The sequence below is a fragment of the Columba livia genome, chromosome 1, assembly GCF_036013475.1.
Source record: "Columba livia isolate bColLiv1 breed racing homer chromosome 1, bColLiv1.pat.W.v2, whole genome shotgun sequence".
Lineage (NCBI taxonomy): Eukaryota > Metazoa > Chordata > Aves > Columbiformes > Columbidae > Columba > Columba livia.
The window spans coordinates 188,696,481-188,719,789 of NC_088602.1; the positions used below are offsets into that span (position 1 = coordinate 188,696,481).

The window sequence follows — 23,309 nt, forward strand, 5'->3', positions numbered from 1 at the left end:
GTGGCCAGGTGGCTGGTGAGTTTGGAGAAGACTAGGGCAGGACGGCCCTTCCCTCCTCCTCTTGCGGACGGGCACTCAGGCTGCACTGGGGCTGCTGCTGCCCTTCCCGCAGGGCACGTCTGTCCCCGTTACTCTGCGGCAGGAGAGACCTGAGCCCTCGGGATCCCTCGTTGCCAAAGGACACTTCTCCCGTGCGCTCCAGGGTCCAGGAGCGCTGGCCAGGCACTTCTGCTCCACCTCTCTTTGCTCTCTTCTCCTTGGCAGACGGTGGCGCCCGCAGCAGGAGGAGGAGGTGGCTGCCCTGGCGCTTTGTGCGGCCAGGGACCTCGGCGGCTGCAGAGGCACCGGGGCCGTCGGGCTCTGCCCGCACGGGGCTTCTCTTTGGCCGGCCCCTGGAGGATCTCTGCAGCCAGGACGGCATGCTGCCCCAGCCCATGCAGGTAAGCAAGCCTGGCCAGGGGGTCCCCATCCTGCTGGCTCCTCTGGAGAGGCGCTGTCCCCATGGCAGGCACCCCAGATGAGTCCTGGGGACAAAGCCGCGCTCCTCTCCCCGTCACCCAACTCCAGCCAGCCCTCTGTTCAGCCCCATCCACACTCACCGCTGCCCCTGAGGAAGCCTGGCCTCTCCAGCCCCACAACATCCTCCTCTCTCCCCTGCAGGACCTGCTGGCTCTGCTGCACGAACAGGGGCCATCCACGGAGGGGATCTTCCGGCTGGCGGCCAGCGAGCGTGCCTCCCGGGAGATCAGGGAGGCCCTGGACAGCGGGACCGAGGTCCACCTGGCAAGCCAGCCGGTGCACGTCCTGGCCGTCATCTTGAAGGTGAGCCCTGCTGACCTGGAGTCCGGCAGCTCCCGGCTCTGGCGCTGCTGACGGGCAGCTGCCCGAGCAGGAGCCCAGAGCCGGGAGCTGCTCGGCACCCAGCGTGCTGGGGCTGCTGCCCGTGCTCCCGGCAGCAGCGACCACAGCCTGACGCGCAGCCCTTGGCATTGCAGGACTTCCTGCGCAAGATCCCCTCCAAGCTCCTGGTGGCGGAGCTCTACCAGCAGTGGATGGCCGCCCTGCAGAAGAGCAGCAGGGAGGAGAGGCTGGTGGGGCTGAAAGAGTAAGTGTGGCCAGCAGCCTGGCTGCTCCGCAGGGACTGGCAGAGCCCGGCACTTGCCTGCAAAGCCACAGCCTGCCTGAAAAAGATGCAGGCATTGGGGCTGGCTCCTTGTGCAAAGGGACTCTGGCCAGAAGGGCAGGCAGGGAGGGAGGTGGCAATATCTCAGGGAAGGCAGCCCCTCTGCCGTAGAGCCGGCTTGGCCAAGGAGCCTTCCCTGGGGTGGGCTTGTCTGACATCAGCATGGGACACCTGTCCTGACAACGCCTACTTCATCTCTGAACGTTGCGTTCCTGTTCCCGCAGGGTGGCCCGCAAGTTACCCGCGGCCAACCTCCTCCTCCTCAACACCTTGCTGCGGCTGCTGCAGAACATCAGCAGCAACGCCACCGTCAGCAAGATGACAGCCAGCAACCTGGCCATCTGCGTGGGGCCCAACCTCCTCGGCCCACCAGAGGAGGACACGCTCCCTCTGGACACGCTGGTGCAGGCGACAGCCAAGGTACGCTGCGCTTCCCAGCCGCTGCAGCCTTCCAGGCCCACGCCAGCTTTGCTCTTCAGAGGTTCCTGGCTGCCTCCTGTCTTCAGCCAATGCTGGCAGGGGAGCTGCTGCGAAGAGCAGCCGCACAGCTGCAGCTTTCTGTGCGCAAGGCAGGATGAGGAGTGGGAAGGGCTGTTGGAGCCACTTGCAGCCAGCGCGTTGGAAACCAATGGTTTGCTGTGTGCAGGTGACCCAGCTGGTAGAGTTCCTCATCAACCACCGGGAGGAACTCTTTGAGGCCGAGGAGGAGCGGGAGGAGGAGGAAGAGGGGGCTGGGCTCGCCGCTGAAGGGGCCGAGGAGTCGCCGGCAGCAGGAGCAGAGGCGGAAACTGCAGAGGTAGGTGAGGTCCACAAGCAGCGTGAGAGAATGCCTCCCCCCTCAGAAGGTGGGATTGCCACTGCAGGGACAAGCAAGTTCATCCACCCACCTGCAGCTTTGCACGAGTGCAGAGTGAGGCTGATGCAGGTTGGCCATCACTCTTTGTGCAGTGACCCCAGCAGAAGTGGCACAGCTGGGCTGAGCAAAGCCATCCAAGGGATCTGCCTTTTAGAGCTGAGCTGGAAAACGGGCAGGGGTCATCTTCTACGTTTCCATTGCAGATGCCTGCAGTCGATGAAGAAGGCGAAGCTCGGAATAGCTCCTCTGGGCAGAGCAGGTAACATGAGCTAGCTGCGATTTAGAGTAGAATTGATTCCTGTTTGTCATGGCTTTACCTGCCTAACAATCCGTTTGGATGGAAAGCTTGCCAGGCTCTTCGCGGGAGGGGGGAAATCCTTCCCCCCGGAAGAGAAAGCTCCCGCGCGAAGAGAGCGATGCGCAGCCCAGCAAGCGCAGGAGGAGCCTGGAGCCAGGGAGCTCAGGAGCGGGCGACTGAGCCAAGCCAGGTGGGGCGAGAGGAACAAGGAGCCCTGGTGTGTGAAAGAGCCTGCTCTCCCTCTTTCCAATTGTCATGCTGCTCTGAGTCTAGGAAATATTTCTGTGGTGCCCAGAGACGGCCCCAGAGAGGAAGCATTCACCTTCCCTTGGGAGAAGGGGCATGTCTGGAGGCAAAGAGCACTCCAGCGTTGGCGGTTTTCATTTGGCACTTAGAACCCTAGAATCAAAGAAGAGTTTGGGTTGGAAGGCACCTTCCAAGGTCACCTAATCCAACCCCCCTGCAATCAGCAGGGACATCTTCAACGAGATCCGGTTACTCAGAGCCCCGTCCAGCCTGGCCTTGAATGTTTCCAGGGATGGGGCATCTACCACCTCTCTGGGCAACCCGCGCCAGTATTTCACCGTGCTCATTTTAAAACAGTTCTTTCTCTTGCCTTTGTCTTTGTGCTTATCTTTGTCTTTGTTCCTCCTTGCTTTACCCTGGTTCGTTTTTACTCTCTGTTCTTACTGCAGCTGTACCCAGGCCTGGCCCTGGAAGCATAGATTTGTACGGCAGTTGAGTCAAAAGCCCCTGTGTCCGCTGAAGCCTCCCCAAACTCGCACAGTCTAAATCATTGATAGCAAAACCCCAAAGCCTAATACCCAGCCCTAAGGAATCCTGCAGAGGAGAACTGTGGATGGGGCTTGCCTATGCCAGCAAAGCACGAGTTGCTTGTTCTCCTCTCAGCCTTGTACTTAATGCCTGTCTTTCCCCCCCCTCTTTCTCAAGGCAGGTTGAAGAGGAAGTCGCCCTCGTGTTGCCACCCTCATGTTGGCTGGGCCGGACGGTCCAGAGTTTGTTTTAGTTAGTTTGTTGGTTAGCGAGTTAGAAAGTTTGTTAGTTAGTTTGTTGGTTTGTTACTTAGCAGGTTGGTTAGTTTGTTTGTTGGTTTGTTACTTAGCAAGTTAGTTAGTTAGTTAGTTAGTTAGTTAGTTAGTTTCTAGTGTAGGTAGCTGTGTACTGAGTGCACTTTTTTTTCACAAACCGGTTTCCAGGTTTCCAAAATTTTCCCATAGGTTTTTGAGCCAGTAGGGCAAGAGAGTTTGTTTGTTTGTTTGTTTGTTTGTTTGCGAGTTAGTTAGCAAGTTTGTTATTTTGTTTGTTTGTTAGTTTCTAGTGTAGGTAGCTGTGTACTGAGTGCACTTTTGGTTCACATACGGTTTGCGAGTTTCCAAAGTTTTCCCACAGGCTTTTGAGCCGATAGGGCCAGAGAGTTGGTGAGTCAGGTCGGTAGGTAGGTAGGTACATTTGGCTGAACTGCACAAGCTCCCAACAAATGTCTGGAGAACAGCCCTGCTGTCAACAACGTCTGCGGCTGCACAAGATGAGGGCCTGTCTGAAGGAGCTGCAAGAATCCACTGCCAAGCAAGAAAACCTGGCGACCGAGCGACTGAGGCAGGATCCAGCTGTGCGAGCCTCAGTCCTGCTGAGCAGGGTGTCCGGCGCGGATGTGAGCCCTGGCTGCAGCTGTGAGGGGACCGTGGCCCCGCGAGGTGCCAAAGGAAGAAGACTTGCTGCTGCGTCAGGGCACGACTTACCTGTTGTGGTTGTTCTCTCACTGCACAGTCCAATGCGACGTTCTGCTCACTCAGGCAAAGCCCAGTTTAAACAAAGGAATGTATTCCTTTAGCCGGTTGCGAGTTAGCGATTTCCAGTTATTCCTCATCCCTACCTCCTCTTTTGTTTGATACATTCCAGAAAGTTTCTGTAACTAAAGATTCAGCAAGTTTCAGAGAGGTTTTAGAATGAACCACCTTGATTCTGCCACTTGATCTGTTACAGACTTAACGTTGAACTTGGAGATGTTCATCAATACATTCCCTCCTTTCCACCTGAAATTAATAACAGTAAAATAAACCTGAGAATGCCAAGAAGATGCTTCCTGTGCCTCTTTCTTTTGAAATTTAATCAACATCTTTGTAAAAGAAAAAATTATCATGGAGTGTTCTATACATTGCTATGAATACCTAAACGTTGTGTTGTTCTAATCAGCTATAGTGGTGGTCTTGTTGGTTTTGGTGAATTTCTAAAACTGTGCCTATGAACATGTAAATATAGCAGGAAAGCTGTGGCTGTTTATAACTACAGAGAAGATGGAGTACAAGCGGCAAGAAAGGCCCAGTGAAGCCTCTGTAAACAGGGAGACAGTCATTAGCTGGTCTTAATGTAACGGTTTCCATGAGATGGCTTTGCAAGAGACCGTGTCTCTTTGTCACTGAATTACAAGACACTTGTTGCATATGCCTGCCAGGTGGTGCCGCTCTTTTTTCGGCTATTATTAATAAATACCACTTCTTGCTGTTGAATACCTGTTTGGAAGCCTTCCAGAGCACCCTAGTTGATTGAGATGAGCTGCTCCAGCCTCGGGCTCTCATGTCCTGTTACAGCTTAGATGTTGCGACTAAGGAAATGTCTGTGACATTGTGGGAACATGAAGGGTCTTCCTTTGGAGAAAACTTAAATTTTAGCTCTTCATTTTGAAATTCAGATTTGATAATGCAAAATCCAAGGTATTTAATACCTGTGATTAGGTATGACATCCACTGAGGAACGCTGCTCTTGACTGAGGACTTTTAAAATCTGGCTAATACCTTAAGAATTGCATGGCAAGGACAGGTTTCTATTCTTTCTGAGAAGACATATTCTAATATGGTTTGAGTGGAGAGATGGGGCTTTGTTTCCTTTTCTCCCCCATTCTTTCTATGTGGACTTCTGAACCTCACTAGATATGTTTGTGCCACCTTTCCACATTCGTGAACTGAGACTAGTATTGTTTCCCTATTTTAAGGGTAAATATGTAGGATTGACATTACCTCAGATAGTAACTGGTTTAGCCCAAAGCCTGATGTGCGTTAGATACCAAGAGCAGAAACTTCATTCCAAAGGCTCCTGTCACTGCCCTTTGGCTTCTACCCACTTGCACACGCTGCAAAAGGCACGTGTTGAGCTGCAAGAATCTCCTTTAAGGACACAGGTAATAAAATGGCCATTCTAAACTGACTCTCACCCAGTTCTTCTTGGCACATTTCCTCCATGCAGTGAAAGGGTGGACCTTGCCATCAACCTCTGTGAAGTCGCACTCTTCTTTAAGTGATTGAAACAGAGCTCTGGGGCAAACAGAACCCTCAATCGCTCCTCTGTGACACTTCTTTCCCTCCCTCCCTGCCTCCCCTCCTGCCTTCTAAAAAATGTAACACAACAGCTTGGGTTTGGATTTTGGGCTTCTCCTGACTTTGCTTCATAGATTTGGAGCCACAGAGACAAGAGGACTGGCCCGAGGAGGCAGAAGGACAGCTTTCTTGTCTCTGCCAAGTGTCTAAAGCACCCCGGGAAGAGTGGGAAGTGGGCAGGATGTAACTGCAACCCCCTGGGTTGCACTCTTCTGATCTGTTCTGTTTCTTGGAGTTTCCCCTCGATGTTTTAGAGGCTGGAGTCTAAAAGACAGTACCAACCACCACCTTTTAGCCAGGTACTCTGTGAAGAACAAAGTTGGTGTGAAAAAGCTGGAGTTAGGGAAAAAAGACAAAGGACGGAGTTCGAGTGAAACTCCGTCTCTGGACTCTGTCACCAGGGTGCAGCCTCTTTCTCCCCATCCCGTAACAAAAGAGAGAGCCTTTCCGCCTGCACCACTGCTTGGGCTGGAGGAAACATGCCCTCCTCATCCTCATGGCAGTGGCAACAGGAGACGTGCGGCAAGAGCGTGGGACCGACTGTGGATGGCAAGGGTACGGGCATGAAGCATCCCGGGACACTTCCGCACTTTGGGACTTGTGATCCAAAGCAGCTTGACCAGGCTTCTGGAAAGCAACGTGGCAGAATATGTCCTGGGGGTCCTGGAGCACACCGAGTTGACCAGGAGTCAGCAAGGTGAGCTGACTTACATGCAGCATACACCCTAGCAGCTAAAAAATGCCTTTGCCATAAACCAGTATTGTGTTCTTCCCCTAATATGCTCCACAAATGCAGCCCGGGCCTTTAGTAGGTGACCAATATCAAGAAGATAAAGCTGTGTATCCCGTGTACATCCTTTCAAAAGAAGTCATTTTAAATTCTGACCATCTTCGAACATGTCTTGCTCATATGACGTGACAAATATTTCTACACAGTTGCACATGCTGCAGAAGGCACGTGTTGAGCTGCAAGAGTTTCCGCTAAGGACACAGGTAATAAAATGGCCAATTTGAGGCATTTCCTGCAGGCTGGAGAAAACGGGTAGCAAGCACTGAGGTGATTTCCATATTTAAATGTTTAAATTAGTGTTTCTTGAAGTTTGCCAAATGGAGAAGGTTAGAACAAGACAGTAAAAACACAAAAAACAACAAAGCGCCTTCCCTAGCCCCAATATTTGCTCTTCACTGCACAAGCTACCCAAAACGTGCGGAGAATGCTCCCACTAGGTCTCAGCTATGGGGATACAGGACACAAACCTCCTTGGCGGAAGAGGTAATAAAAGGGGCATTTGAAGGCATTTCCTGTGGGTTGGAGGAAATGGATAGCAAGCACTGAGATGATCTCCATATCTCATTAACACACAAGGAAATGGGAGAGGCATTTGACCCTCCTGAAATGCTGCTGCTTGATGCCCTTCTTACTGCATTAGAAGGAACCTGCATGCGGAGCTGCATCACTCAAGCCAGCTGCGCGCTTTTCCGTGTTTGCTCGGTCAGGTAGTCTGGAACGGTGACAGAACTATTGCGTGTGAGCTGTATCACAATCCCGTCACTTCTCAGCATGACAGTGCTCACGAGCCGCTTGCTTTGAGACCTATAAAAGCCAAAACGAAGGAAACCTGGAGAAGAGACCAAAGCAGAAGTCCTGAAGAACCTCCAAGGTCAACTTAGAGAGGTTTTCATGGAAGATAAGAAACAGTGAGACGGAGGCAACTGTAATGCAGCTTACAGAAATATGATGGTTACCTAGAGAAACCTTGTATTCCATGGGCAGTTTTGTTGTATCAAAGTGTATTTACTAGAGAGAGGCATGCTTCATGATAGAATGAAAAGACGTCATGTGAAAGGTGATGCGAAAAAGTGAGATTCTTCATCTCAAACTGTGCTGGTGCTCGACAGCACACAAAGAGCGGTCGCTGGCTTGGCGCTTTTGAAATTACTTCAGTGGTAAATGGGTAGGGCACGATGCATTAGCTGCGGTCAGGCGCTTTGCTGTGGGCACAACCTATTGCTTTCAGCATGTTGGTTGACCAGACGCTGCCTGTGAAACTCACTCAGGTATTAAATGGAAAGCAGGAGCAATGGGTGGAGCGATGTATTTGCTGTTTCACGACTGCTTTAAAAATGGCTCTTCATTTCAGCCAATGTCTTGTAGTATTTAGATATGTTACATATTAATACATTTTCTTCAATAAAAGAGTGTTTCTTTGCAGTAAACAGACATGAGACACATCCTTTCTTCAAAGGTCAAAAACTTGTTTCACTAAGTCCATTGTGTTTCTTGAAGCTTGCCAAATGGAGATGGTTAGAACAAGACACAGTAAAAAAATAAACAACAAGAACAACAACATCAAAGCACGTTCCTTAGCCCCCAGTATTTGCTCTTCACTGCACAAGCTACCAAAAATGTGCGGAGAATGCTCCCACTGGGTCTCAGCTATGGGGATACAGGACACAAACCTCCTTGGCGGAAGAGGGAACTGCAACCAGGGTGGGGTTCGGTTCACTGTGACTTGAGTGTCACAGTGTTGGGACTTGGTTTCCACAAAGCCCGTTAGAGTGAGCGGGCAGCAAGGGCTTGATGACAGAGCCTCTCCCTGGGCATGGTTTGGGCATGATCTGAGATTCTAGAGGGGATGTTCTCTGACCTCCAGCTGTCCCCTCAGAAGGGCCAGACTATCCCTAGGTCCTGCGTCACATCTGCTGATCCCTAGGTGCTGGTTTCGTTACGGCATCTGAAATGGCATTAAGTTGCCTGCGCGTAGGAAATCCAACTGAGCCCTTAGTCGACACGCTCCCTTAAGTCTAAAGGTGTCCTAAAGGTGTCTGCTTTAGGACAGTAGGAATAAGTCCTTCCTCCGCTAGCTAGAATGGGATCTCAGCAATTATTTCACATGCAAAGCTGCAATGGAGCTCTGTAAATTGGGAGGAGCTGAATGCCCAATTTGGCGTCTGGTGTTGGAGTGGGTGGCCTCAGCACCTCTGGCTGCTTCTCAAAAACTACTACTCTATCGTATGTCAACGGTGGCTAGTGGAGTTCCCAGCCTAGATCTCCAGGATTCAGCTGGCATGTGCCACGGGAAAGAGCCATGTTTTGTTTGCAGAGCCTCATGGAGCGGACTATGGCTGTCCCTGTCCAAATGCGACTCAGGTGCCTTTGGAATATCCGGGGAGAAATGGAAGGGCTTGGGGAGATTCTTATGAAAAGCTCGTGTGCTGTCAGCTGTTGTGTGTCACCAGACTGAGGAAAAACAGGTATTTTTTGTAAGCAATCGCTCACGCTTCCATGCCAATGCCATAAATACGTCACACTTCAGGCGACCATGCTCTCTTGTGAAGCTGGAACTCCTGCACACAAGCTTTCCTGTCCCTGGTGCAGAATGGTAAGAGAGCATGAGTGCTCGGGAGGGCTAAACGGGCTGTTGAGGAGGGACAGACAGGGCAGCTGAGGTCGGGGGAGTCGCAGTTTATGTAAGGGAGAGGTTTGACTTGGCAGCCCTTACGGCTGGGGGTGATGTAGTTGAGAGCCTGTGAGTGAGGATTAGGGGCTGGAAAACAGAGGAGGTTCATTGTGGGTGTCTATTAGCAATCAGCCAGCCAGGATGATAGCACTGGTGAGTTCTTGCCTAGGAAATGAGGAGAAACGTCTGGCAATGCAATGGGCATGAAGCACCCTGGGACTCGTGCACCCAGACTCGTGACCCAAAGCAGCTTGGCAAAGCTGCTGGCAAAGAGCGTGGCACAAAAGGTCCTGGGCTCCCGGTGGAGGGCAAGTTGAGCAGGAGCCAGCGAGGTGGCCTTGGCCCAAGGCGGCAGCCAGTGGTGCCCTGGGCTGCACGGGGCAAAGCCTTGCCAGCAGCTGGAGGGAGGGGACCCTTCCCCTCTGCTCGGCGCTGCTGAGGCCAGGCCTGAAGTGCTGTGCCCAGGGCCGGGCTCCCAGGGCGAGAGAGACACGGGGATAGTGGGGAGAGTCCCCGGTGCCCCTCCCCCACCACTGCGCTCAGAATGTTGGGGTGTGTTGACCCGGCGCTGTCCCGGCAACGCTTCTGTGCCAACTCGGAGTGCCAGGGGTAAGAGCCAAGCTCTTGCCCTGCACCACTGGGGCGGCACTGGGGCGCTTTCGCCGGACTTTGTCCATCTGTCTGGCCAACACCTTGCGCCCCACAAGCGTGCCCTGCTGTCGGTTTCGTCGCGATGGGCCAGGTGAATTGCTGCCGCGGCTCCAGGTAGGCTCCCCCCACGCACGGCTCGGGGACACCCCAGAACAGCTGGACCGTGCAGCAGCCGATTTTCTCATGCCCGACGCCGTCTGCTCCGCAGGGACGAGCCTGAGCCTGAGCCCCAGCACCCACGCGTGCCCAACGATGGAAGTGGCCAGGTGGCTGGTGAGTTTGGAGAAGACTAGGGCAGGACGGCCCTTCCCTCCTCCTCTTGAGGACGGGCACTCAGGCTGCACTGGGGCTGCTGCTGCCCTTCCCACAGGGCACGTCTGTCCCCGTTACTCTGCGGCAGGAGAGACCTGAGCCCTCGGGATCCCTCGTTGCCAAAGGACACTTCTCCCGTGCGCTCCAGGGTCCAGGAGCGCTGGCCAGGCACTTCTGCTCCATCTCTCTTTGCTCTCTTCTCCTTGGCAGACGGTGGCGCCCGCAGCAGGAGGAGGAGGTGGCTGCCCTGGCGCTTTGTGCGGCCAGGGACCTCGGCGGCTGCAGAGGCACCGGGGACGTCGGGCTCTGCCCGCACGGGGCTTCTCTTTGGCCGGCCCCTGGAGGATCTCTGCAGCCAGGACGGCATGCTGCCCCAGCCCATGCAGGTAAGCAAGCCTGGCCAGGGGGTCCCCATCCTGCTGGCTCCTCTGGAGAGGCGCTGTCCCCATGGCAGGCACCCCAGATGAGTCCGGGGGACAAAGCGCGCTCCTCTCCACGTCACCCAGCACCAGCCAGCCCTCTCTTCAGCCCCATCCACACTCACTCCTGCCCCTGAGGAAGCCTGGCCTCTCCCAGGGCATGTCTCCAGCCCAGCAACGTCCTCCTCTCTCCCCTGCAGGACCTGCTGGCTCTGCTGCACGAACAGGGGCCATCCACGGAGGGGATCTTCCGGCTGGCGGCCAGCGAGCGTGCCTCCCGGGAGATCAGGGAGGCCCTGGACAGCGGGACCGAGGTCCACCTGGCAAGCCAGCCGGTGCACGTCCTGGCCGTCATCTTGAAGGTGAGCCCTGCTGACCTGGAGTCCGGCAGCTCCCGGCTCTGGCGCTGCTGACGGGCAGCTGCCCGAGCAGGAGCCCAGAGCCGGGAGCTGCTCGGCACCCAGCGTGCTGGGGCTGCTGCCCGTGCTCCCGGCAGCAGCGACCACAGCCTGACGCGCAGCCCTTGGCATTGCAGGACTTCCTGCGCAAGATCCCCTCCAAGCTCCTGGTGGCGGAGCTCTACCAGCAGTGGATGGCCGCCCTGCAGAAGAGCAGCAGGGAGGAGAGGCTGGTGGGGCTGAAAGAGTAAGTGTGGCCAGCAGCCTGGCTGCTCCGCAGGGACTGGCAGAGCCCGGCACTTGCCTGCAAAGCCACAGCCTGCCTGAAAAAGATGCAGGCATTGGGGCTGGCTCCTTGTGCAAAGGGACTCTGGCCAGAAGGGCAGGCAGGGAGGGAGGTGGCAATATCTCAGGGAAGGCAGCCCCTCTGCCGTAGAGCCGGCTTGGCCAAGGAGCCTTCCCTGGGGTGGGCTTGTCTGACATCAGCATGGGACACCTGTCCTGACAACGCCTACTTCATCTCTGAACGTTGCGTTCCTGTTCCCGCAGGGTGGCCCGCAAGTTACCCGCGGCCAACCTCCTCCTCCTCAACACCTTGCTGCGGCTGCTGCAGAACATCAGCAGCAACGCCACCGTCAGCAAGATGACAGCCAGCAACCTGGCCATCTGCGTGGGGCCCAACCTCCTCGGCCCACCAGAGGAGGACACGCTCCCTCTGGACACGCTGGTGCAGGCGACAGCCAAGGTACGCTGCGCTTCCCAGCCGCTGCAGCCTTCCAGGCCCACGCCAGCTTTGCTCTTCAGAGGTTCCTGGCTGCCTCCTGTCTTCAGCCAATGCTGGCAGGGGAGCTGCTGCGAAGAGCAGCCGCACAGCTGCAGCTTTCTGTGCGCAAGGCAGGATGAGGAGTGGGAAGGGCTGTTGGAGCCACTTGCAGCCAGCGCGTTGGAAACCAATGGTTTGCTGTGTGTAGGTGACCCAGCTGGTAGAGTTCCTCATCAACCACCGGGAGGAACTCTTTGAGGCCGAGGAGGAGCGGGAGGAGGAGGAAGAGGGGGCTGGGCTCGCCGCTGAAGGGGCCGAGGAGTCGCCGGCAGCAGGAGCAGAGGCGGAAACTGCAGAGGTAGGTGAGGTCCACAAGCAGCGTGAGAGAATGCCTCCCCCCTCAGAAGGTGGGATTGCCACTGCAGGGACAAGCAAGTTCATCCACCCACCTGCAGCTTTGCACGAGTGCAGAGTGAGGCTGATGCAGGTTGGCCATCACTCTTTGTGCAGTGACCCCAGCAGAAGTGGCACAGCTGGGCTGAGCAAAGCCATCCAAGGGATCTGCCTTTTAGAGCTGAGCTGGAAAACGGGCAGGGCTCATCTTCTACGTTTCCATTGCAGGTGCCTGCAGTCGCTGAAGAAGGCGAAGCTCGGAATAGCTCCTCTGGGCAGAGCAGGTAACATGAGCTGGCTGCGATTTAGAGTAGAATTGATTCCTGTTTGTCATGGCTTTACCTGCCTAACAATCCTTTTGGGTGGAAAGCTTGCCAGGCTCTTCGCGGGAGGGGGGAAATCCTTCCCCCCGGAAGAGAAAGCTCCCGCGCGAAGAGGAGAGCGATGCGCAGCCCAGCAAGCGCAGGAGGAGCCTGGAGCCAGGGAGCTCAGGAGCGGGCGACTGAGCCAAGCCAGGTGGGGCGAGAGGAACAAGGAGCCCTGGTGTGTGAAAGAGCCTGCTCTCCCTCTTTCCAATTGTCATGCTGCTCTGAGTCTAGGAAATATTTCTGTGGTGCCCAGAGACGGCCCCAGAGAGGAAGCATTCACCTTCCCTTGGGAGAAGGGGCATGTCTGGAGGCAAAGAGCACTCCAGCGTTGGCGGTTTTCATTTGGCACTTAGAACCCTAGAATCAAAGAAGAGTTTGGGTTGGAAGGCACCTTCCAAGGTCACCTAATCCAACCCCCCTGCAATCAGCAGGGACATCTTCAACGAGATCCGGTTACTCAGAGCCCCGTCCAGCCTGGCCTTGAATGTTTCCAGGGATGGGGCATCTACCACGTCTCTGGGCAACCCGCTCCAGTATTTCACCGTGCTCATTTTAAAACAGTTCTTCCTCTTGCCTTTGTCTTTGTGCTTATCTTTGTCTTTGTTCCTCCTTGCTTTACCCTGGTTCAGTTTTGCTCTCCGTTCTTACTGCAGCTGTACCCAGGCCTGGCCCTCGAAGCATAGATTTGTACGGCAGTTGAGTCAAAAGCCCCTGTGTCCGCTGAAGCCTCCCCAAACTCGCACAGTCTAAATCATTGATAGCAAAACCCCAAAGCCTAATACCCAGCCCTAAGGAATCCTGCAGAGGAGAACTGTGGATGGGGCTTGCCTATGCCAGCAAAGCACGAGTTGCTTGTTCTCCTCTCAGCCTTGTACTTAATGCCTGTCTTTTCCCCCCCTCTTTCTCAAGGCAGGTTGAAGAGGAAGTCGCCCTCGTGTTGCCACCCTCATGTTGGCTGGGCCGGACGGTCCAGAGTTTGTTTTAGTTAGTTTGTTGGTTAGCGAGTTAGAAAGTTTGTTAGTTAGTTTGTTGGTTTGTTACTTAGCAGGTTGGTTAGTTTGTTTGTTGGTTTGTTACTTAGCAAGTTAGTTAGTTAGTTAGTTAGTTAGTTAGTTAGTTAGTTTCTAGTGTAGGTAGCTGTGTACTGAGTGCACTTTTTTTTCACATACGGGTTTCCAGGTTTCCAAAATTTTCCCATAGGTTTTTGAGCCAGTAGGGCAAGAGAGTTTGTTTGTTTGTTTGTTTGCGAGTTAGTTAGCAAGTTTGTTATTTTGTTTGTTTGTTAGTTTCTAGTGTAGGTAGCTGTGTACTGAGTGCACTTTTGGTTCACATACGGTTTGCGAGTTTCCAAAGTTTTCCCACAGGCTTTTGAGCCGATAGGGCCAGAGAGTTGGTGAGTCAGGTCGGTAGGTAGGTAGGTACATTTGGCTGAACTGCACAAGCTCCCAACAAATGTCTGGAGAACAGCCCTGCTGTCAACAACGTCTGCGGCTGCACAAGATGAGGGCCTGTCTGAAGGAGCTGCAAGAATCCACTGCCAAGCAAGAAAACCTGGTGACCGAGCGACTGAGGCAGGATCCAGCTGTGCGAGCCTCAGTCCTGCTGAGCAGGGTGTCCGGCGCGGATGTGAGCCCTGGCTGCAGCTGTGAGGGGACCGTGGCCCCGCGAGGTGCCAAAGGAAGAAGACTTGCTGCTGCGTCAGGGCACGACTTACCTGTTGTGGTTGTTCTCTCACTGCACAGTCCAATGCGACGTTCTGCTCACTCAGGCAAAGCCCAGTTTAAACAAAGGAATGTATTCCTTTAGCCGGTTGCGAGTTAGCGATTTCCAGTTATTCCTCATCCCTACCTCCTCTTTTGTTTGATACATTCCAGAAAGTTTCTGTAACTAAAGATTCAGCAAGTTTCAGAGAGGTTTTAGAATGAACCACCTTGATTCTGCCACTTGATCTGTTACAGACTTAACGTTGAACTTGGAGATGTTCATCAATACATTCCCTCCTTTCCACCTGAAATTAATAACAGTAAAATAAACCTGAGAATGCCAAGAAGATGCTTCCTGTGCCTCTTTCTTTTGAAATTTAATCAACATCTTTGTAAAAGAAAAAATTATCATGGAGTGTTCTATACATTGCTATGAATACCTAAACGTTGTGTTGTTCTAATCAGCTATAGTGGTGGTCTTGTTGGTTTTGGTGAATTTCTAAAACTGTGCCTATGAACATGTAAATATAGCAGGAAAGCTGTGGCTGTTTATAACTACAGAGAAGATGGAGTACAAGCGGCAAGAAGGGCCCAGTGAAGCCTCTGTAAACAGGGAGACAGTCATTAGCTGGTCTTAATGGAACGGTTTCCATGAGATGGCTTTGCAAGAGACCGTGTCTCTTTGTCACTGAATTACAAGACACTTGTTGCATATGCCTGCCAGGTGGTGCCGCTCTTTTTTCGGCTATTATTAATAAATACCACTTCTTGCTGTTGAATACCTGTTTGGAAGCCTTCCAGAGCACCCTAGTTGATTGAGATGAGCTGCTCCAGCCTCGGGCTCTCATGTCCTGTTACAGCTTAGATGTTGCGACTGAGGAAATGTCTGTGACATTATGGGAACATGAAGGGTCTTCCTTTGGAGAAAACTTAAAATTTAGCTCTTCATTTTGAAATTCAGATTTGATAATGCAAAATCCAAGGTATTTAATACCTGTGATTAGGTATGACATCCACTGAGGAACGCTGCTCTTGACTGAGGACTTTTAAAATCTGGCTAATACCTTAAGAATTGCATGGCAAGGACAGGTTTCTATTCTTTCTGAGAAGACATATTCTAATATGGTTTGAGTGGAGAGATGGGGCTTTGTTTCCTTTTCTCCCCCATTCTTTCTATGTGGACTTCTGAACCTCACTAGATATGTTTGTGCCACCATTCCACATTCGTGAACTGAGACTAGTATTGTTTCCCTGTTTTAAGGATAAATCTATAGGACTGATATTACCTCAGATAGTAACTGGTTTAGCCCAAAGCCTGATGTGCGTTAGATACCAAGAGCAGAAACTTCATTCCAAAGGCTCCTGTCACTGCCCTTTGGCTTCTACCCAGTTGCACACGCTGCAAAAGGCACACGTTGAGCTGCAAGAATTTCCTCTAAGGACACAGGTAATAAAATGGCCATTCTAAACTGACTCTCACCCAGTTCTTCTTGGCACATTTCCTCCATGCAGTGAAAGGGTGGACCTTGCCATCAACCTCTGTGAAGTCGCACTCTTCTTTAAGTGATTGAAACAGAGCTCTGGGGCAAACAGAACCCTCAATCGCTCCTCTGTGACACTTCTTTCCCTCCCTCCCTGCCTCCCCTCCTGCCTTCTAGAAAATGTAACACAACAGCTTGGGTTTGGATTTTGGGCTTCTCCTGACTTTGCTTCATAGATTTGGAGCCACAGAGACAAGAGGACTGGCCCGAGGAGGCAGAAGGACCGCTTTCTTGTCTCTGCCAAGTGTCTAAAGCACCCCGGGAAGAGTGGGAAGTGGGCAGGATGTAACTGCAACCCCCTGGGTTGCACTCTTCTGATCTGTTCTGTTTCTTGGAGTTTCCCCTCGATGTTTTAGAGGCTGGAGTCTAAAAGACAGTACCAACCACCACCTTTTAGCCAGGTACTCTGTGAAGAACAAAGTTGGTGTGAAAAAGCTGGAGTTAGGGAAAAAAGACAAAGGACGGAGTTCGAGTGAAACTCCGTCTCTGGACTCTGTCACCAGGGTGCAGCCTCTTTCTCCCCATCCCGTAACAAAAGAGAGCCTTTCCGCCTGCACCACTGCTTGGGCTGGAGGAAACATGCCCTCCTCATCCTCATGGCAGTGGCAACAGGAGACGTGCGGCAAGAGTGTGGGACCGACTGTGGATGGCAAGGGTACGGGCATGAAGCATCCCGGGACACTTCCGCACTTTGGGACTTGTGATCCAAAGCAGCTTGACCAGGCTTCTGGAAAGCAACGTGGCAGAATATGTCCTGGGGGTCCTGGAGCACACCGAGTTGACCAGGAGTCAGCAAGGTGAGCTGACTCACACGCAGCATACACCCTAGCAGCTAAAAAATGCCTTTGCCATAAACCAGTATTGTGTTCTTCCCCTAATATGCTCCACAAATGCAGCCCGGGCCTTTAGTAGGTGACCAATATCAAGAAGATAAAGCTGTGTATCCCGTGTACATCCTTTCAAAAGAAGTCATTTTAAATTCTGACCATCTTCGAATACGTCTTGCTCATATGACGTGACAAATATTTCTACACAGTTGCACATACTGCAGAAGGCACGTGTTGAGCTGCAAGAGTTTCCGCTAAGGACACAGGTAATAAAATGGCCAATTTGAGGCATTTCCTGCAGGCTGGAGAAAACGGGTAGCAAGCACTGAGGTGATTTCCATATTTAAATGTTTAAATTAGTGTTTCTTGAAGTTTGCCAAATGGAGAAGGTTAGAACAAGACAGTAAAAACACAAAAAACAACAAAGCGCCTTCCCTAGCCCCAATATTTGCTCTTCACTGCACAAGCTACCCAAAACGTGCGGAGAATGCTCCCACTAGGTCTCAGCTATGGGGATACAGGACACAAACCTCCTTGGCGGAAGAGGTAATAAAAGGGGCATTTGAAGGCATTTCCTGTGGGTTGGAGGAAATGGATAGCAAGCACTGAGATGATCTCCATATCTCATTAACACACAAGGAAATGGGAGAGGCATTTGACCCTCCTGAAATGCTGTGGCTTGATGCCCTTCTTACTGCATTAGAAGGAACCTGCATGCGGAGCTGCATCACTCAAGCCAGCTGCGCGCTTTTCCGTGTTTGCTCGGTCAGGTAGTCTGCAACGGTGACAGACCTATTGCGTGTGAACTGTATCACAATCCCGTCACTTCTCAGCATGACAGTGCTCACGAGCCGCTTGCTTTGAGACCTATAAAAGCCAAAACGAAGGAAACCTGGAGAAGAGACCAAAGCAGAAGTCCTGAAGAACCTCCAAGGTCAACTTAGAGAGGTTTTCATGGAAGATAAGAAACAGTGAGACGGAGGCAACTGTAATGCAGCTTACAGAAATATGATGGTTACCTAGAGAAACCTTGTATTCCATGGGCAGTTTTGTTGTATCAAAGTGTATTTACTAGAGAGAGGCATGCTTCATGATAGAATGAAAAGACGTCATGTGAAAGGTGATGCGAAAAAGTGAGATTCTTCATCTCAAACTGTGCTGGTGCTCGACAGCACACAAAGAGCGGTCGCTGGCTTGGCGCTTTTGAAATTACTTCAGTGGGAAACTGGTAGGGCACGATGCATTAGCTGCGGTCAGGCGCTTTGCTGTGGGCACAACCTATTGCTTTCAGCATGTTGGTTGACCAGACGCTGCCTGTGAAACTCACTCAGGTATTAAATGGAAAGCAGGAGCAATGGGTGGAGCGATGTATTTGCTGTTTCACGACTGCTTTAAAAATGGCTCTTCATTTCAGCCAATGTCTTGTAGTATTTAGATATGTTACATATTAATACATTTTCTTCAATAAAAGAGTGTTTCTTTGCAGTAAACAGACATGAGACACATCCTTTCTTCAAAGGTCAAAAACTTGTTTCACTAAGTCCATTGTGTTTCTTGAAGCTTGCCAAATGGAGATGGTTAGAACAAGACACAGTAAAAAAATAAACAACAAGAACAACAACATCAAAGCGCGTTCCTTAGCCCCAGTATTTGCTCTTCACTGCACAAGCTACCAAAAATGTGCGGAGAATGCTCCCACTGGGTCTCAGCTATGGGGATACAGGACACAAACCTCCTTGGTGGAAGAGGGAACTGCAACCAGGGTGGGGTTCGGTTCACTGTGACTTGAGTGTCACAGTGTTGGGACTTGGTTTCCACAAAGCCCGTTAGAGTGAGCGGGCAGCAAGGGCTTGATGACAGAGCCTCTCCCTGGGCATGGTTTGGGAATGGTCTGAGATTCTAGAGGGGATGTTCTCTGACCTCCAGCTGTCCCCTCAGAAGGGCCAGACTATCCCTAGGTCCTGCGTCACATCTGCTGATCCCTAGGTGCTGGTTTCGTTACGGCATCTGAAATGGCATTAAGTTGCCTGCGCGTAGGAAATCCAACTGAGCCCTTAGTCGACACGCTCCCTTAAGTCTAAAGGTGTCCTAAAGATGTCTGCTTTAGGACAGTAGGAATAAGTCCTTCCTCCGCTAGCTAGAATGGGATCTCAGCAATTATTTCACATGCAAAGCTGCAATAGAGCTCTGTAAATTGGGAGGAGCTGAATGCCCAATTTGGCGTCTGGTGTTGGAGTGGGTGGCCTCGGCACCTCTGGCTGCTTCTCAAAAACTACTACTCTATCGTATGTCAACGGTGGCTAGTGGAGTTCCCAGCCTAGATCTCCAGGATTCAGCTGGCATGTGCCACGGGAAAGAGCCATGTTTTGTTTGCAGAGCCTCATGGAGCGGACTATGGCTGTCCCTGTCCAAATGCGACTCAGGTGCCTTTGGAATATCCGGGGAGAAATGGAAGGGCTTGGGGAGATTCTTATGAAAAGCTCATGTGCTGTCAGCTGTTGTGTGTCACCAGACTGAGGAAAAACAGCTATTTTTTGTAAGCAATCGCTCACGCTTCCATGCCAATGCCATAAATACGTCACACTTCAGGCGACCATGCTCTCTTGTGAAGCTGGAACTCCTGCACACAAGCTTTCCTGTCCCTGGTGCAGAATGGTAAGAGAGCATGAGTGCTCGGGAGGGCTAAACGGGCTGTTGAGGAGGGACAGACAGGGCAGCTGAGGTCGGGGGAGTCGCAGTTTATGTAAGGGAGAGGTTTGACTTGGCAGCCCTTACGGCTGGGGGTGATGTAGTTGAGAGCCTGTGAGTGAGGATTAGGGGCTGGAAAACAGAGGAGGTTCATTGTGGGTGTCTATTAGCAATCAGCCAGCCAGGATGATAGCACTGGTGAGTTCTTGCCTAGGAAATGAGGAGAAACGTCTGGCAATGCAATGGGCATGAAGCACCCTGGGACTCGTGCACCCAGACTCGTGACCCAAAGCAGCTTGGCAAAGCTGCTGGCAAAGAGCGTGGCACAAAAGGTCCTGGGCTCCCGGTGGAGGGCAAGTTGAGCAGGAGCCAGCGAGGTGGCCTTGGCCCAAGGCGGCAGCCAGTGGTGCCCTGGGCTGCACGGGGCAAAGCCTTGCCAGCAGCTGGAGGGAGGAGACCCTTCCCCTCTGCTCGGCGCTGCTGAGGCCAGGCCTGAAGTGCTGTGCCCAGGGCCGGGCTCCCAGGGCGAGAGAGACATGGGCATAGTGGGGAGAGTCCCCGGTGCCCCTCCCCCACCACTGCGCTCAGAATGTTGGGGTGTGTTGACCCGCCGCTGTCCCGGCAACGCTTCTGTGCCAACTCGGAGTGCCAGGGGTAAGAGCCAAGCTCTTGCCCTGCACCACTGGGGCGGCACTGGGGCGCTTTCGCCGGACTTTGTCCACCTCTTTGGCCAACACCTTGCGCCCCACAAGCGTGCCCTGCTGTCGGTTTCGTCGCGATGGGCCAGGTGAATTGCTGCCGCGGCTCCAGGTAGGCTCCCCCCACGCACGGCTCGGGGACACCCCAGAACAGCTGGACCGTGCAGCAGCCGATTTTCTCATGCCCGACGCCGTCTGCTCCGCAGGGACGAGCCTGAGCCTGAGCCCCAGCACCCACGCGTGCCCAACGATGGAAGTGGCCAGGTGGCTGGTGAGTTTGGAGAAGACTAGGGCAGGACGGCCCTTCCCTCCTCCTCTTGCGGACGGGCACTCAGGCTGCACTGGGGCTGCTGCTGCCCTTCCCGCAGGGCACGTCTGTCCCCGTTACTCTGCGGCAGGAGAGACCTGAGCCCTCGTGATCCCTCGTTGCCAAAGGACACTTCTCCCGTGCGCTCCAGGGTCCAGGAGCGCTGGCCAGGCGCTTCTGCTCCATCTCTCTTTGCTCTCTTCTCCTTGGCAGACGGTGGCGCCCGCAGCAGGAGGAGGAGGTGGCTGCCCTGGCGCTTTGTGCGGCCAGGGACCTCGGCGGCTGCAGAGGCACCGGGGCCGTCGGGCTCTGCCCGCACGGGGCTTCTCTTTGGCCGGCCCCTGGAGGATCTCTGCAGCCAGGACGGCATGCTGCCCCAGCCCATGCAGGTAAGCAAGCCTGGCCAGGGGGTCCCCATCCTGCTGGCTCCTCTGGAGAGGCGCTGTCCCCATGGCAGGCACCCCAGATGAGTCCGGGGGACAAAGCGCGCTCCTCTCCACGTCACCCAGCACCAGCCAGCCCTCTCTTCAGCCCCATCCACACTCACTCCTGCCCCTGAGGAAGCCTGGCCTCTCCCAGGGCATGTCTCCAGCCCAGCAACGTCCTCCTCTCTCCCCTGCAGGACCTGCTGGCTCTGCTGCACGAACAGGGGCCATCCACGGAGGGGATCTTCCAGCTGGCGGCCAGCGAGCGTGCCTCCCGGGAGATCAGGGAGGCCCTGGACAGCGGGACCGAGGTCCACCTGGCAAGCCAGCCGGTGCACGTCCTGGCCGTCATCTTGAAGGTGAGCCCTGCTGACCTGGAGTCCGGCAGCTCCCGGCTCTGGCGCTGCTGACGGGCAGCTGCCCGAGCAGGAGCCCAGAGCCGGGAGCTGCTCGGCACCCAGCGTGCTGGGGCTGCTGCCCGTGCTCCCGGCAGCAGCGCTCACAGCCTGACGCGCAGCCCTTGGCATTGCAGGACTTCCTGCGCAAGATCCCCTCCAAGCTCCTCGTGGCGGAGCTCTACCAGCAGTGGATGGCCGCCCTGCAGAAGAGCAGCAGGGAGGAGAGGCTGGTGGGGCTGAAAGAGTAAGTGTGGCCAGCAGCCTGGCTGCTCCGCTGGGACTGGCAGAGCTGGGTGGCACTTGCCTGCAAAGCCACAGCCTGCCTGAAAAAGATGCAGGCATTGGGGCTGGCTCCTTGTGCAAAGGGGCTCTGGCCAGAAGGGCAGGCAGGGAGGGAGGTGGCAATATCTCAGGGAAGGCAGCCCCTCTGCCGTAGAGCCGGCTTGGCCAAGGAGCCTTCCCTGGGGTGGGCTTGTCTGACATCAGCATGGGACACCTGTCCTGACAACGCCTACTTCATCTCTGAACGTTGCGTTCCTGTTCCCGCAGGGTGGCCCGCAAGTTACCCGCGGCCAACCTCCTCCTCCTCAACACCTTGCTGCGGCTGCTGCAGAACATCAGCAGCAACGCCACCGTCAGCAAGATGACAGCCAGCAACCTGGCCATCTGCGTGGGGCCCAACCTCCTCGGCCCACCAGAGGAGGACACGCTCCCTCTGGACACGCTGGTACAGGCGACAGCCAAGGTACGCTGCGCTTCCCAGCCCGCTGCAGCCTTCCAGGCCCACGCCAGCTTTGCTCTTCAGAGGTTCCTGGCTGCCTCCTGTCTTCAGCCAATGCTGGCAGGGGAGCTGCTGGGAAGAGCAGCCGCACAGCTGCAGCTTTCTGTGCGCAAGGCAGGATGAGGAGTGGGAAGGGCTGTTGGAGCCACTTGCAGCCAGCGCGTTGGAAACCAATGGTTTGCTGTGTGTAGGTGACCCAGCTGGTAGAGTTCCTCATCAACCACCGGGAGGAACTCTTTGAGGCCGAGGAGGAGCGGGAGGAGGAGGAAGAGGGGGCTGGGCTCGCCGCTGAAGGGGCCGAGGAGTCGCCGGCAGCAGGAGCAGAGGCGGAAACTGCAGAGGTAGGTGAGGTCCACAAGCAGCGTGAGAGAATGCCTCCCCCCTCAGAAGGTGGGATTGCCGCTGCAGGGACGAGCAAGTTCATCCACCCACCTGCAGCTTTGCACGAGTGCAGAGTGAGGCTGATGCAGGTTGGCCATCACTCTTTGTGCAGTGACCCCAGCAGAAGTGGCACAGCTGGGCTGAGCAAAGCCATCCAAGGGATCTGCCTTTTAGAGCTGAGCTGGAAAACGGGCAGGGCTCATCTTCTACGTTTCCATTGCAGGTGCCTGCAGTCGCTGAAGAAGGCGAAGCTCGGAATAGCTCCTCTGGGCAGAGCAGGTAACATGAGCTGGCTGCGATTTAGAGTAGAATTGATTCCTGTTTGTCATGGCTTTACCTGCCTAACAATCCTTTTGGGTGGAAAGCTTGCCAGGCTCTTCGCGGGAGGGGGGAAATCCTTCCCCCCGGAAGAGAAAGCTCCCGCGCGAAGAGGAGAGCGATGCGCAGCCCAGCAAGCGCAGGAGGAGCCTGGAGCCAGGGAGCTCAGGAGCGGGCGACTGAGCCAAGCCAGGTGGGGCGAGAGGAACAAGGAGCCCTGGTGTGTGAAAGAGCCTGCTCTCCCTCTTTCCAATTGTCATGCTGCTCTGAGTCTAGGAAATATTTCTGTGGTGCCCAGAGACGGCCCCAGAGAGGAGGCATTCACCTTCCCTTGGGAGAAGGGGCATGTCTGGAGGCAAAGAGCACTCCAGCGTTGGCGGTTTTCATTTGGCACTTAGAACCCTAGAATCAAAGAAGAGTTTGGGTTGGAAGGCACCTTCCAAGGTCACCTAATCCAACCCCCCTGCAATCAGCAGGGACATCTTCAACGAGATCCGGTTACTCAGAGCCCCGTCTAGCCTGGCCTTGAATGTTTCCAGGGATGGGGCATCTACCACCTCTCTGGGCAACCCGCGCCAGTATTTCACCGTGCTCATTTTAAAACAGTTCTTCCTCTTGCCTTTGTCTTTGTGCTTGTCTTGGTCTTTGTTCCTCCTTGCTTTACCCTGGTTCAGTTTTGCTCTCCGTTCTTACTGCAGCTGTACCCAGGCCTGGCCCTCGAAGCATAGATTTGTACGGCAGTTGAGTC

At 54.0% G+C, this 23,309-nt stretch overlaps 2 protein-coding genes and 1 long non-coding RNA gene across 3 annotated transcripts; all 3 read left to right on the plus strand.

The window, feature by feature from the left end:
- Nucleotides 1-995: 995 nt before the first annotated feature.
- Nucleotides 996-6,296, plus strand: LOC135575283 (T-cell activation Rho GTPase-activating protein-like). The gene is made up of 5 exons (XM_065053794.1): nucleotides 996-1,105; nucleotides 1,408-1,603; nucleotides 1,830-1,979; nucleotides 2,243-2,298; nucleotides 5,984-6,296. The coding sequence occupies exons 1-5, from the start codon at nucleotides 1,053-1,055 to the stop codon at nucleotides 6,294-6,296; spliced, it is 768 nt and encodes a 255-aa protein (XP_064909866.1). The 5' UTR covers nucleotides 996-1,052.
- A 4,381-nt stretch (nucleotides 6,297-10,677) lies between these two features.
- On the plus strand, nucleotides 10,678-13,605 carry LOC135578772 (T-cell activation Rho GTPase-activating protein-like). The gene is made up of 5 exons (XM_065055073.1): nucleotides 10,678-11,217; nucleotides 11,520-11,715; nucleotides 11,942-12,091; nucleotides 12,355-12,410; nucleotides 12,497-13,605. The coding sequence occupies exons 1-5, from the start codon at nucleotides 11,165-11,167 to the stop codon at nucleotides 12,630-12,632; spliced, it is 591 nt and encodes a 196-aa protein (XP_064911145.1). The 5' UTR covers nucleotides 10,678-11,164; the 3' UTR covers nucleotides 12,633-13,605.
- Nucleotides 13,606-22,004: 8,399 nt separating this feature from the next.
- Nucleotides 22,005-22,872, plus strand: LOC135578785 (uncharacterized). Its single transcript, XR_010470878.1, has 3 exons — nucleotides 22,005-22,203; nucleotides 22,467-22,522; nucleotides 22,609-22,872. It is a non-coding gene; the product is annotated as an uncharacterized LOC135578785 (long non-coding RNA).
- Nucleotides 22,873-23,309: the final 437 nt, after the last annotated feature.